The sequence below is a fragment of the Penicillium citrinum genome, assembly GCF_028827155.1.
Source record: "Penicillium citrinum strain IBT 23319 chromosome Unknown utg000003l:1.0-4596430.0:1.0-4598250.0, whole genome shotgun sequence".
In the NCBI taxonomy this organism is placed as follows: domain Eukaryota; kingdom Fungi; phylum Ascomycota; class Eurotiomycetes; order Eurotiales; family Aspergillaceae; genus Penicillium; species Penicillium citrinum.
In genome coordinates this window covers 3,916,850-3,932,102 of record NW_026622688.1, presented here as the reverse complement: position 1 = coordinate 3,932,102, position 15,253 = coordinate 3,916,850, and the positions used below count along the sequence as shown (strand labels likewise).

General features: G+C 47.2%; 3 protein-coding genes across 3 annotated transcripts; 2 read left to right on the top strand and 1 right to left on the bottom strand.

The window, feature by feature from the left end:
• Positions 1 to 333: 333 nt before the first annotated feature.
• N7469_004710 (putative sensor histidine kinase/response regulator) lies at positions 334 to 7,461 on the top strand (the record flags this gene model as incomplete). The annotated part of the gene is made up of 2 exons (XM_056643630.1): positions 334 to 4,517; positions 4,575 to 7,461. 2 exons carry the CDS (start codon positions 334 to 336, stop codon positions 7,459 to 7,461), a joined length of 7,071 nt encoding a protein of 2,356 aa, XP_056503042.1.
• Positions 7,462 to 10,577: 3,116 nt separating this feature from the next.
• Positions 10,578 to 10,904, top strand: N7469_004709 (uncharacterized protein; the record flags this gene model as incomplete). Its single annotated transcript, XM_056643629.1, has 1 exon — positions 10,578 to 10,904. One exon carries the CDS (start codon positions 10,578 to 10,580, stop codon positions 10,902 to 10,904), a length of 327 nt encoding a protein of 108 aa, XP_056503041.1.
• An 882-nt stretch (positions 10,905 to 11,786) lies between these two features.
• N7469_004708 (uncharacterized protein) lies at positions 11,787 to 15,016 on the bottom strand (the record flags this gene model as incomplete). Its single annotated transcript, XM_056643628.1, is given in 5 exon segments — positions 11,787 to 12,160; positions 12,172 to 12,421; positions 12,518 to 12,922; positions 13,460 to 13,491; positions 13,684 to 15,016. 5 exon segments carry the CDS (start codon positions 15,014 to 15,016, stop codon positions 11,787 to 11,789), a joined length of 2,394 nt encoding a protein of 797 aa, XP_056503040.1.
• Between the last annotated feature and the right edge of the window lie 237 nt (positions 15,017 to 15,253).

Sequence of the window (15,253 nt, the reverse complement as noted above, 5' to 3'; positions counted from 1 at the left end):
TAAACGATATAGACCCACCGGAAGAATGGATTTTCCGCCTCACTAGTGCACCGCAATGATCAGCCGTGTCAATGATCACTGTAAATGATCGGTGGTTGTCATTCACCTTTTGCATCGCCTTTACCTCTGGCAACTCCTCCACTGGGCCTTCTGGTCTGTCGCGGCGAGCCTTCCTGGAGGGCCGAAACTTCTCTTCTCACACTCAACATCGCCCAAGCCTCTATGTACATCGCGTTGCGGCCTTCAGCTGCCTGAAACCCTTGACTTCGTTCATAGTGTCCGATGCGGCTGGCTCATGGTCGATCAAACAGCGGAAAAATCACAGACCTGGTGATGGAGGAAAGTTTACAGTTAACGGAAGATCTTCCACTCCCACCAGCCCGGCTTTTTGACCGTCTAAGTCAGTTGCCGGGCTACACATGGGACCAATCGGTGGAGCCGTTTCATTCGACATATAACCACTGGCATATCGTTGGATTCCGCCATGCTATTGAAGCTGATCTCTCTACCCCCATCGCAACCTCCTCTGGCCCTGCCTCCTCTGGTCCATCGAGCCTCACTCGCAATTCACCACGTGCCGACCTTCGTCCGTCCCCTCGCGTTCTCAATCGCCGTCACAGTGTGAGCGAAACAAGCAGTGACTTATCTCTTTCCCGAGGCGATCAAGAGCAGATATGGATTCCAGTGATTGCGCGCATTTCCACCAATGTCGTCCGCCTGGAACGCGAATTTCACATGTTAAGATCGATCGTGCAATCATCAGACCCTGACTGCAATCATACCGTACGCCCGATTGATCTGATTCGACTACTTCCGGACTCCGGTGATAACTCGACGCTTTTAGTCGCTGTTTTTGAGCATCCCGGGCATGATAGGTTGCGAGACTTGGTCACTTTTGGTCCGGCATCGTTTGTGGCCGGAGCAAAAGGCGACAATAACGTAACCCCAAATGAGCAAGTTGATCTGTCCGCTTTCTTCGACTTCGCAATCGGCGCATGCGATTGCTTGGAGATCTTACACTATGGAATGAAAACAGTGCATGGAGAGATTCGCGGTGATGCTTTCCACTTCTGTGCCGACAATGGTAGCGTCAAGCTCGCAAATATCGGAAATGGGGCACGCGCTTTTGACAATGTTCTGAGTGAAGGCTGGTCCTCAGTTTCCAGAGAACTTGGGGCCAAATACAAGCTGCAGTTTATTGCACCTGAGCAGACTGGCAGAATGCCCACGGAACCCGACAGTCGTACCGATATCTATGCCTTGGGTCTTTTCTTTTGGTCTTTGCTAGTTGGAAGGTTGCCTTTCGAAGGCGCTGACCCTATGGATGTTGTCCAGAACGTACTTGGGAAGAAGCTAACGCCCATCTCTTCGAAGAGAATGGACATCCCAGATGCGCTTTCGGCCGTGATTCAGAAAATGACACAAAAGGTGGTGCATGAACGATACAACACTATTTCTTCCGTCAAGAAGGACTTGATGCAGATTGCAGGATTGATGGGCGATGGCGAGAGTGAAGCTTTGAGTCAATTTCAGATTGCACAGCAGGATGTTTCTTCCTTTTTCACTCTACCCTCTCGCATGTTTGGTCGACAAAAGGAGTATGACCTCATTTTTAGTGTGGTTGACAAGGTCAAGCGGCGCCAACAGTCTGCACTCGCCAAAGCGTCCTCGCAAAGCCCTGGAACTGCGCATGCATTAGCTTCAACTTCGTCCATTTCTGACGGCCGCGTTGACAGTTTTGAGTTTGCATCCATTTCAAGTGACTCTGGGTCATTCCAACTTCCCCCTCGGTCAAATTCTAATGCTACAACTCACCACCTCGCTCATGTTGGCACTCAAAACTCTCTCGCGGGCGGTGATGCCCATTCATCTATGACGAGACACGGATCAACCTCAACCACCCAGGAAACACTCCCGGATGCATTGTACAGCAAAGTCAAAAGTCCTTCACATTCTCGCTCCTCTCACAACACTGATCGAGAGAGCCATCCGTCCATTCATACTGCTAGCAATAGCCAGCACTCAACCAATGCATTCAGTCAACCGGATTCCCTGGGCTCTGTCGGCAAGCAAAAATATTTAGCGAAGGCCCGTCGAAATGGAAAATGCGAAGTTATCACCATAAATGGCGCCGCTGGAATTGGGAAGACAGATCTACTAAATCGTGTACAGCCGGCCATCCGTAAAACTGGATTTATCGCCATCACAAGATTGGACCGCGCAAAACGAGTTCCATTTGAGCCATTCGCCAAGATCCTTGCTAGTCTCCTCCGTCAGATTTTCTCCGAACGTGATGTCTTGACAGACTACCACGACAGTATCCGAGCAGCTCTACGTCCCATATGGTCTACACTCCACAAAGTGCTTGACTTACCGGAGCAGTTAATGTCACCCGGTGCCAAATACAAGCCGACATCGCTGAGAAATGCCATAACCTCACAGCCTACAGTTGACCCGACCAAGGGCGAACCTGCTAAGCAAATTCATCTTCCCTGGATTGACCGAGGGCAAACATCGACGGAATTCTTTTTGGCAAATGCGGCGTCGAGCAATATGCGTCTGATGGATATCTTTTTGGATATTATGAGAACAATCTGCCATCTCAGGCTCATTACAGTATGCCTGGACGACCTTGAGCATGCCGATGATGAAACATTGGAACTCGTCCTGGAAGTGATCAAGGCCAAGCTATCCTGCGTCCTTATACTCACCAGCCGCAAGGACGAGATTGCGTCCGAAAAAATCAAAACTTTGTTCGAGATGGAAAGCTCCAACGTCACTCATATTGATCTCCAACCACTTGAAGAAGACGAAATTACAGAGTTCATTGCTGCCACAATGCACCAAGAGCCTAACCCCACACTAACCCCTCTTACCGCAGTGATTCAAGAAAAAAGTCAAGGAAATCCCTTTTATGTGCGGGTGATGCTCGAAACCTGCTATCGAAAAAATTGCCTTTGGTATTCATGGAAGGACTCGAAATGGCTGTTTGATCTCGACCGGATTTTTACAGAATTCGTGGCTCCAGTTTATGGCGAAGGCCTTGGACTGGGATTCCTTACCAAACGCCTGCAAGAGATTCCTCCCGCCGCGCGATCAATCTTAGTCTGGGGCGCTCTTCTTGGAAGCCCTTTCTCGTTTTCTCTGGTCCAAAAGCTCCTGCAGGCCGAATCTCTTCTCTCATCAGATGGAGATGACGAGAACATAGACGTGACATCACCACGAAATGCGTTATCAAGTAGACAATCCGAAGGTGACATTGTGGTTGGTCTTCAATTCCTTGTTCAGGCGAATCTTCTGAACACCGGAAAAACCGACGATGAGTTCAAATTTGGCAACGATCGCCTTGCGCAAGCTGCGCTCTCCTTGAGTGAGAGTCGAAACGTGGAGAAGATGCACTTTGTCATCTCCCAGACCCTGATGAAATATTATCATGATCCTCGGAGTCTGTATTCAAAGGCCCACCATGCGGCTTTGGCCTCACGAACTATCAAATCCCGAGTTGCGCGAAGGGTGGATTATCGGCGAGTCTTATGGGAAGCTGGCCAGACAGCTGCGCAATCAGGGGCCCGACCGACTGCTCTTTGGTATTTTCGCCACTGCATTGCTTTGCTTCAAAATGACCCTTGGGATGATCGCCAGGTTGATGTCTATTACGACGAGACCATGCGTCTTTACATCGCGACAGCAGAAATGGCATGGTCCCAAGGCCAGAATGACGATGCTCTAACACTTATCGACGCTGTTTTTGAGCATGGAAAGGATGCAGTAAGCAAGTCAAGGGCCTGGATCATCAAGGCCAAGATATTTGCACAATTAGGAGATCATCCGCGGTCCATGGAATCACTGCTTACCTGCCTTGATGAGCTTGGAGTTCATCTTCGTGCGCCAACATCCTACGAGGAATGTGATGCTGCCTATTATCGCCTCAAGGCATATCTCAAGTCTGCGGATCTGGGCGCAATTTCGCAGAAGCCAATCAGCAAGGACCCAAACTTGATAACGATTGGAGCTGTGATGGCCGAAGCAATGGCTGTCACATATTGGGATGATGCTTTGACGTTCTATAGAATGGCCATTGAGATGATGAATATTCACATTTTCAGAGGAGGTTTCACTCAGATATCAATCGGCTGTTCCCACCTTTCTATGATCTCTATGAGCCGCTTCAAAGATCTTGAATTTGGAATTAGTCTGAGCAATCTTTCCTTGTCGCTGCTTGAACTATGCCCTGAATTATGGACTCAGAGTCGAGGTTTCATTGTCCACAATCTCTATGTCAGTCACCTGCGAATTTCTATGGCTTCAACTTTGCCAGCTCTTGAAGCGTCACTCGAGGCCTGCTTCTCAATGGGGGATCCATATATCACTCTCGTGAGCATTTCGTCCATGGCCATGGCAAGACTATCCCTTGGGCAAGATATGGCCGAGCTGGAGACTTTTTGTATCGAAACACCCGACGACATCCCTTTCTGGTCCAAGGACACACGCGGGGGCACAAGTGTCATCGCCGTTCGGTTCGTATTATCGCCAAAATTCTTCGTGGTATAGGCAATCACTAACAATTACCCTAGACAAGTTGCGCGAGCCTTACAAGGCAAAACGGAGTTCCGTTCTGCTGACACAGTTATGTCTGACGAGGAGCACAGGTCAAGTTCGTACATGGCTTACCTAGAGGCAAATGCGAGTAATGTCGACAGGCCTCGCGACATTTACCTTGGCCTTTCCATGATTCCAATGTATCTCTTTGGTCATCATGCCCAGGCAATCCAAGTCGGAACTCGGCTACTCGAGACTGCATACAGGCTTTGGTCTTTGCGTGTAACCTACACAATTCATTTCTACCTGGCACTCTCGATCCTGACGCTTCACAACGACTATCCCGCCCAAGGTTACCTTGATGGCAAAATGGATACAGTTCTCCGATACAAGGAAGAGATTGACTTCGCTAGGAGTGCATCGGACGCAAACTACGGCATGTGGTCATTGATACTGGAAGCTCTCATTGCTGAAGTCCGGAACGATCATACTGCTACAATCCAGGCCTACGAAGCTGCAACTGATCATTGTCAAATCCACGGATGGCCGTTAGAGGAGGCACTCGCTCTTGAGCTGCAGGGAGAGTTCCTGGTGAGACGAGGTGCCAAGCGAGCTGCTCGGTCTGTGATGCAGGAGGCCATCGCCGCATGGAGCTCTATAAGTGCGGGTGGAAAGGCAGCAATGCTTGCAGAGAAGCATGAATGGCTCCTTAAAACAGCGACTTCTGCTAGAACCGTTGACGTCGGTTGCCAGACCATTGATTCGCTTATTGAAATCACCCGCGATGTTGTCCAGGAAGAAATCACGATTCCTACACAGATTGAAGAAGCGGAGAGGAGACAAAATTGGATTGAACAGAATGGCGTCGAAGCTGACGAAAGGTCCATGGATATCTCGAGCGTTGGACTGGACATTATCGACCTTTCCAGTATTCTTGAGTCTAGCCAAGTTATGTCATCTGAACTCCAGATCGACAAGCTTTTCACGAAAATGCTGGAGATCATCCTGGAGTCATGCAATGGATCGGATTTCGCTGTCATCGCCACTGACTTTGATGATCATGGATTTGCCATTGCCGCAGCCGCGGACGCTGAAAAGGGTCAAAAGTCCTACCCAGATGGCCGACCATTTTCTGACCTTGAGGGTCGTATGGCAGAAGGAATTACGCATTACGTTATGCGTACAAAGGAAGAGGTTCTCGTTCACAATGTACTTGATGACGAGCGTTTCTCTAATGTGAACGAGGCCTATCATGCCAATTTTCCTTTGGGGCGATCTGTCATAGCCCTGCCAATTGTCCAAGCTGATCATCTCCTCGGTGTCATTCACCTAGAAGGAAAGCCGAATTGGTTTACTCAACGGAACGTTGTCGTCCTGCACCTACTATGCAACCAGATTGGAATCTCCTTGTCGAATGCTCTGCTTTTCCGTGAGATCCGCAAGGTCAGTGCCAAAAATGCTTCGATGATCGAGTCTCAAAAACGCGCTCTCGCGCAAGCACGCGAGGCAGAGCAAAAGGCAAAGGTAGCGGAGGCGGAAGCTAAACACAATGTCAAACTCAAGGAGGACGCTGCTCGGGCAAAATCCATTTTCCTCGCCAACATCTCTCATGACTTGCGCACTCCAATGAATGGCGTCATTGGTCTTTCTGAGTTACTCAAAGGAACCCAACTCAATAAAGAGCAAGATGAATATGTGGAGTCCATTCGTGTCTGCGCCGACACTTTGCTTACTCTTATCAACGATATTCTCGACTTCTCAAAGCTAGAAGCCGGGAAGATGAAGATTTCGACTGTTCCTCTCAATCTCAAGGAGACAATCTCCGAAGTCATCCGTGCACTTCGATATACTCACCGAGAACGCGATCTGGAAACTATTGAAGATTTGGACCGTGTCCCGCCAGAGCTCGTCGTCCTTGGAGACCCAGTTCGCCTTCACCAAATCTTCATGAACTTGCTCAGTAACAGTTACAAGTTCACTCCAAAAGGATCCATTACGGTCAAAGCAAAGGTTGCCAGAGAAGGCAAGGGTCGTGTTCGCTTGGAATGTTCAGTAGCTGATACTGGTATTGGCATACCCGAGGAACAAAAGGCTCGTCTGTTCCGACCTTTCTCCCAGGCGGATCCATCGACAGAACGCTCCTACGGTGGTAGTGGACTGGGACTTAGCATTTGCAAAGCGATCATTGAAGATGTCTTGGGAGGAGCCATTTGGCTTGATTCTAAGTCCGGTGTTGGAACAACCGTGACATTCCACTTGGTCTTCAATAAAGCTCCCAAAAAGACGACCGTCAAGGCTGCTTGGTCACAGGACCTCAATCAGACGGAAAACAAAGAGCAACCTAAGGCGAAGGCTCGTGATCTTAGCCATATCCCCCGCGACCAGATCAGAGTCTGCATTGCCGAAGACAATCCTATCAACCAGAAAATTGCCGTCAAATTCGTGAATGGACTTGGTCTTTACTGTGAAGCTTATAGTGATGGAAAACAGGCCGTCGACGCACTGCGTGCAAGGTCTGCAGAGGGTAACCCATTCCATGTTGTTCTAATGGATGTCATGATGCCTACCCTGGACGGATATAATGCTACCCGGGAGCTGCGGCGGGACCCAGATCCAAACGTGAACGAAGTCCTCGTCATTGCCATGACTGCAAGCGCAATCGAAGGCGACAGAGAGAAATGCCTCGAAGCTGGCATGAACAACTACCTTCCCAAGCCAGTTCGCTCTCCTATTTTGAGCGAGCTCTTGGACAGATATCTTGCTCCTGTCCCATCACATCCCCGTACCCGACTTGCGCTCCGACAAAAGGGCTCCAGAGGAAGCATTGGGATTGGGCCTGATGCCAGTACTCCAACCAGCTTTTCATCGTCGGGATCCGAGGATCTCAAAAACACCCAACCTTCCACCTCAGCGGGAAAATAATCTCGCAAACATTTCAAAAGATACCCTGCACAATTGCACTAGGATAGAAAAGGATGAGGCGTCTTGGAAAAACTTTTTGGATTTTCTGATTTTGGAATGTATGTTTGTCTATTTCTCATGAGTGTTTCGATTCTGTTATTTAGCCCTAACATATTTGTCTGAACGAATTGATGATACGCGTTGCTACTTATCAAATCTGTCTTGTGCTTGCCTCCTCTCCTGAGCCACTGCCCATCTAGGCAGGTTGAGGAGTGTTATACTCTACCGAGTCTTACTGACTTGGTGCTCATATACCTACTGTTTCCTTCCTATTAGAAATCAACACTTGTAGATGTTTTCAAAAATTACAATGTCTCTTATAAGCTCTGACTACTCTCATCACGCTGTCGGTGGGGACACTGACCTACTGTTTCTCAGCTCTTCCACAGGCTATGTATGGCTACTCTGGGCGAAAATCTACGGTCTTGATAATGGTCTAAAATTATGCATTACAGTGCACTTTGCATTTGATAGACTTGTTCTGTGGACTCTAATCGACAATAACTTCATCTTGATCTTTAGTCTGAAACTATTTTGAACTATTCTGGACCTTCCAATTTAGGACGTAGAAAGCTGACGATATCTTACACGCGGTGGCTGGATTCCTGCCTACCTAGGTATATACTGTCCGAATAGATTGCTATATTTCTACAAGAATACTCTCCATGCAGTCAAATAGATAAAAACTATGTTCATCTACAAATGCAGTATCTCAGCAGTATTTTTCACCCCCTACCGGGAGACCATGACGGGATAATACTAACAATTTTGACATATTCTGCTGCTATCTCGATGTAATTACCCGAATTCATGATCCTACCGAAGGACCATTTAGTTCTGTTGAGACAGCCGTTGAAGTAGTATATATCATGAAAGACATCAGATAGAAATTCTTGCAAGACATCCATGCACAATAAATGAAACGAAGCCGGTTTCGATGCAGATGTCTCTACCCGTCGGAGGGATGCCTGTTCTGTGACACCGTTCCGGTCATCTAACCCTCTGCACATGGACCGGGAAGTGATGAAAACCTAAAGAGTATACTTAAGTATCAAGAATGATTAGTCTCGTAGATTAATGACCAATCGAAATGCACAAGATGCCCTGCACTCTCGGGATTCGGGGATCAGGCCAAGCCAATCAATTCACCCCCTTTCTAACTGTCATAGAGCCTGGCCCTGAGTGATGTGTGAAATCTTTTCTCCGGAATCCCTCGCCACTAGTCTGAACTCCAATCATAACCCAAAGGATTCCTACCTCTCGGTATGCATGGTCACACAGACAGATCAGGTACCAAGTGGCTCTCAAACGTCCAGATTTAGCTTTTGTGTCGGTCTCTCTTGCTACTCACGGCTCAGGGATTTATACATCTTGGCAGAAGCGTCATGAGATTATGAATTGGAATAATATGAATGATCAACAGATTGTTGAATGTGGCGGTGTCACGAATGGTCTGATGCTGTGGTCATCTACTATTAGTTACTAGTAGTAAAGGGATAACTATCGTTTACGTTGTTTCCAGGAAAGCGTGAGTAAAAATTGGCCGAGATACTAGACTAATGAATACTTATTTGATCATATGGGGCCTCATTGCATTTGACTACGGTCATGACTAGGTGATACCGATAGTAGCAGAGCTGAATTATGATGGATATATAGCTTACCAGCAACGGGCTCAGTGTAATTTTTTGGTACTGCCAGTACTGGTGGTAGCATGTAAATTATATGTACCATAGCGGCAGTATAGACGAAAAACGCCGTTTTACAGCCCAGTAGCATCCATTAATTGGCTAGCACTACTATTATACACTCACGGGATCGGACATTTAGCAATATACGAGATGCTTCATAGTTCCGGCTTCTATGCAAAGATGGAAGGTTCTTCAACAGCACAGCTCTCTGAAACTACAATTGTACCTCATTGAAAAAAAAATTAACGGAGAACAAATCAAAGTTGGGACTACAGATGAGCTTGATGACTGACAGGGTGCATTAACTCTATTCTTGTGTAATTACACCCACTCTCATAACAACAGAGAGGTTTCATCACACTCGGTGATTCTTTCATGGTTCGATGATTCCCGCGCGGCAAAGCTAAGTATCTTGCAAATCTAAACATCTCTGCATCTTTGATTGCTTTGAATTCTACTCTTCATCTATCCCACTTCTTGAAGCAGCTATGGCGTCACATCTCGACGAATTTCATTCCCAAGAATTACCAAGATTGGAAGTATATACCAACTCCACCAACATAAAATGCACCGATTTACCTTGCTGGAAATCAAATGCACGCGGCCATACGGACTGGTTCGGGACTGATACATTGCCCGATCATGCTTCATCCTTCAACAGATCTTTCAAGGCATGCATGTCCGGCTGTACGGACGGTAGAGGGGGAACGGTGTCACCATGGAGCTACCAATGAATAGTCCGGTAAGCACCGCAGAACATTCTATTGGCTTGACTATCATCACGAGACAGATTTCGCTTTTTTTAAATTCTGAGGCAAACAGGACGTCACCTTTGAACGAGGCGTGCAGCCCACTCAACAAGACCGATCCCAGTCTCCATGAATGGGTGCAATTACAGAGCTCATAGGGTGAGCAACTTTCTTGTCTTGTGTATGTCTTCACTCTCCTTCTGTTTCCGAGATGGTTTGATTTGATGACTTTGTATGGCATCGTACTGAGCATGTTTCATGGTCACTCTCTCCCACCCCCTTTCTAGGTAGCACCCTGATGTGCCTACCGGGTATTGGAAGCTTCGGTATCTTTCACAAGACAATGACAGCTGCCATGCCTTTGATTTCCGATCTTGACTTTCCTCTTTTTTCTCTTGCCACCGTTTCGATATTGTTTCTCCGGGAGAAAAAAAACACTTTTAACTCGCTTGCTGCTATTGATAGTGCCCAGGAAGGCCTCTATATATATGACCTCCAGGTCATAGGGCTTTGCAAAAAAGACCACCCCCTTCCCCCGGTCCCATCGATTCAAATCCATCTGTCTGAACTTCTCTGTCATACAATCCCAACATTTCCTCTTCCGGTCGTCATTCAGAACCTTTGACATCATCTCACAATGCCCCCTAAGCCGGTCCAAGACGCCTCCACTATGCCCGAAGCTCAAGGCCTCAAGTATGATGAATCTGAAATGGCTTTTTTCATGGCCAAATTGTCATACCATTCTACGGCGGAGGAGCGTATGGCGTCCCATGATTCCAATTTGGTTTCGATATCGGAGGCACAGGCAAAGATACTGAAACTATGGGACATGTTGAGACAGACCGAGAAAGAATTAGCGGAGAAAGGGAAATCTCTACCACCAACCGATAAAAGACAGTTGGCACAGTTCGAGTGGAGATTCAAGCACCTGGAGCAGACCGCGACGAAGACAACTGGTGGGTGACAAATACCGAGCGGGGCAAAAGTGTTTTTAATGGCCTTTTTGGTTTTTTATTTCTGATGCCGGTCTTTTTCTCGTTTACATAAAACTCCGAAGCGCTTATTTGAGGGGCATTTTATGACATTTGTTTAGATATAGGAGGCTCCGGCAGTGCAGCGCCCTTGTTGCTGCGACACTTTTTTTCCGTTGCATCCCTTTGAAAGATTTTGTGTCTTGTTGTCTTCGCCCATTCAAGTGTCATTTCGGGTTCAAGTATTGTCTCGTGCTATTACTTTTCCTTTGAGAAGCTGCAATACGACCTCTCTTTTCTCGACTTGAAGTATCAAATTGCTGAAACATATAGAACTATCCGATAGAGGCGAGGAGCAACCAATTGGCAGTAGATCATCTCATGCACTCTCTCTGATTCTCTCATTTCGTTACTCGAGACTGATCTTGGTCGTGATTGAGCAGGTAGTCGTACAAGCATGCTGGCAATTGGTCGTTATTGCAACAGTAACTTAGCCACCCATTCACGTTGGAGCTTAAGGAACAACCACTAGTAGTTGATAAGAAGCCAAATAATCAATACATCTTCCTAGACCCATTCTCGCAATACTTTCGGATCCGATTGCCAAATTATTGGCCGAATGATTCTCGGCAAAGAAGATAGTATGATTGCATGCTTTTGTGCTACCGGAGACAACCCCGATTCTGTAGAGAATGAGAGAGCTGTCGCCCCCATAAAAACTTAAGACTTCACACAAATGGAGAAGAGTAACCAGACTATCAGAATAGCTTATCTAGTTGTTGTTGTTGCACGATCAGGCCATCCAAAAATACACTATAATTTTTTCAGAGGTAGGATTTGACTTCAGTCAGCCGTCTTCAACCACCTGGGCATGATTATACCCAAGGCATTCGAAGAATAGGTCCTTCCTCTCCAGAACCTACTCTGCCAAATACAACTTCGGCACTTGAGCTCTGGGGCTTCAAGTCCATGACAATATTGAAAAGGGAACTGCTGCGCGTGGAAATATCGCGGGACTCATCTTCCTTGCAACAAATTGCCTGGGGGGAGTTGTATGTATCGGAAAAGATCTTTTCACGCAATAATTCAGGAGTGATAGCATCACCTTTGACGCCATCGGCAATAAGCTCATGAGCCAAATACCTGATTCTGTCAAGACGAATCGGCGATCCTGAAAGCCAAGGCGGCTCCTCAACATAAGAATTCTCTAGGAAGTGGTTGCTATGAGCAATGAGACCCGAGGCATCCTCTGTGAGATACTTGTCGCCCACCGCGAAAGCTCCAGACCCAGAGCTTTGTCACTATCAGCTACCAAGATGTGTTGTGCAGAAGCCACTCCCCCCAGTGATTTGATGGTCTCAACAGCATTTTCCACAGAGGAGCTTTGGAGGCATAGTCGTAGTGCAACATGAATAGGAAGCTTACTGCTAATCATGGGCTTGGCTCGAATTGCGTTGAGGCATGTTCCAACGCCAGCCGAGTTGAAGCCAATCTTTCCAACAATGCCTGCCTAAAAAGAGCGAAAGCCACATCAATTAGCCTGGCGTCGACTTCTGACACTGGAATTTTGTGAACAACTAGCGAACTCCGAATGGGAAATTCTCACCTCGGTAACCATATATATTGTTGGCTTTCCCGTCTGCTCAATTGATACCATGGCCAAATTATTGCTCACTGTTGCAGTCCAGTCCCAATTTTGTGACAAAACCCGCGCGGTCTCGGATTTCTTCCAACTTAGGGCTGTGCAGCCATCCGAAAACCTTCCCAACGCAATTTCGCTTCTGCAGTTGAGAGCAAGAATGTCCAATATGTCTAGTTCTGCACCTTCGGCAATACCTTGCATCTCTAGGTAGATTTCCGGGACCAGGTTCTGAAGAGGCGCTTGGAACTCCTTTGCAACTTTCCGTACTTCAGGCCAAGATAACTTTGAGGTGTATTGAAACATCTTCTCATAGATGCCTATCTGGCTGCGAATCTGTTCTCGTAATGTTCTGCCATGGTCAACACCGATCTGTCTTCGCGTTAGTTCCGAGGAAAAGAGGAAGATAATCGATGGGTACTTCAAAGAGATGGCATTATACCTCGTTAGGGCTTCCTTTTAAAGTAAGCTTGATAGGCTCCATTTTGATTCTGGTATGACTTGACAGCATAAAGCAGGTTCTATCATCTCTTGACGTTGTCTACCTACTGCCTATAAGTATTCGTGAATCTTTAGGGCCTCTACCTCTCCTCGGATCTTTATCTCACTTTCTGTCAATCCGTCGTAGTTGGAGTCGTGCGGGGTCTTGCGGATATGACCGTCGCAATGACTTGCCCTAAACGGCTAACGCGTGAGATTGACCTCGGCTGGAGGTTTTTGTACTATAGACAGCCCCATTCCAGTCTACGCTTTAATATGGAGTAATTGGGGTAGTCTCGGAAGTCAAGCACCAGAGAGTGAGGCTTGACAGTTATTTCGAATGGTTGACACATCAATTCGCTGGTGCACGAGGAATCTCTTGACGCAATCTAACACGATACTCCGAAACTGAAGATCATCCCAGCGGACATTTTTCCACTCAATCAGATTGATTAAACTAACTTGGCGCCATTAAATGCTTAAAGAGTTTGTCCAGATAATAAGCTGATTTTTTTGGATAGCGTTTCTTCTCGTTCGAGTCAAAATCAATCCAAGTTGACCCGAAACGGTCTCCATAACCAGCGGCCCACTCTAGATAAGGTCATCAGTATCCTATAGCATGACATAGTGAGAGCAATTCAAGAGATACGTACCCCAGTTATCTGTAAATGTCCATGCGAAGTAGGAGCGAATGTCGACGCCATCCTCCTTAACGGCCCTTGCAAGTGCATCTCCCACATAACCTTCAAAGAATCGAATTCGAAAGGTATCATTCAAGATCTCCGGCGTTGGAGCCACTTCCCCAGGGGCAGTAGTGCCATTTTCGGTAACAAAAATTGGCATCTGATAGCGTTTGTATATCCAGTTCAGGAGTTTTCGGAACCCCCAAGGTGCAGCGCGAAGCCATTCTGTATCGCTCTTTTCACCACGGGACTTACCCTGTTTATTTTCATCCAGAATCTCAACATTTCCTTTGTGGTCATTTATATCTGGAGGCGTTGTCTTGTGCTTCATGAAGAATGTCGTGTAACTGTTCATTCCATAGAACTCAGAGCTCCCTAAGACGACCGCAGATTCTTCAGGCGTGAATCGGGGAAGCCGATCTCCTAGCTGTGCTCGCATCGAAGCAGGATAATCTCCGGTTTTATATAGTGGATCGGCGAACCAGGCAATTTCGAATTCGCGTGCTCTCTCAGCCGCATCTTGGTCAAGTGGATCATGTTCATCCCATGGTTCAGACCAATTTCCATGTAAAGTTATTCCAATTGTTCCCTTCTGGATGGGTTGGAATTCATCGCGATACAAACGAGACACATGGCCATGAGAGACAAGCTCCGTGTGGGCAACAATGAACGGTTCAGTAGATGAATCACCCTCGGAGTTGCGTTCGCGGAAAGAGGATCGTCCTGGGGCATGAACACCAGCCGCGTAACCGGCTAGTGTATACACACCTGGCTCGTTGTATGTTATCCAGTGCTTCACACGATCGCCGAATCGCTCGAAGCATACTCGGGCATATCTCACAAAGTCGGGCGTATAAGCCTGTTGGTCAAGCATACCCCCGTATCGATCTTCAAGGGCTTGCGGAGTGTCCCAGTGAAAGAGCGTAACAAATGGAGTAATTCCGTTGGAGAGTAGCTCATCGATCAAGTTTGAATAGAACTGGATTCCAAGCTCATTAACAGGGTCATCACGTCCTCCAAGAGGAATGATCCGAGACCACGAAAGTGAAAATCGGTAGGCATTCACACCATAGGACTTCATCAGAGCTACGTCTTCACGAAAGAAGTCATACGATCTAACGGCATCATCTGGTGTACTTCCATCTGAGATCTTGCCTGGGGTGTGAGCAAACTTATCCCAGATCGAAATTCCCTTTCCATCTTTATCCCAAGCACCCTCTATCTGAGGTGCGGCCGTAGCATACCCATGAAAGAAATCAGATCGAAGAACCCCTTTAAGATCCTGCACAGATTTGAGGTCCATCGCAAGCATTAGATCAAGTGGCTGAGAACGGGCTTTCGAGAAACAGTAAAGACTCGAAAAGGTGGGACAGAATTCCGGCCGGGATCAGACTGCAGTTGGATATTTTCCGGTTAATTTGGCATTATCGAAGCTGTATTCCAATTATCCAGACTTTAGTAAGGCTGGATTGACGGAGCAAGTCCCCGTGGCTAATTAGGGCAAGCGGGGAATCTACAGGAATATCGACTTATTCCGTAC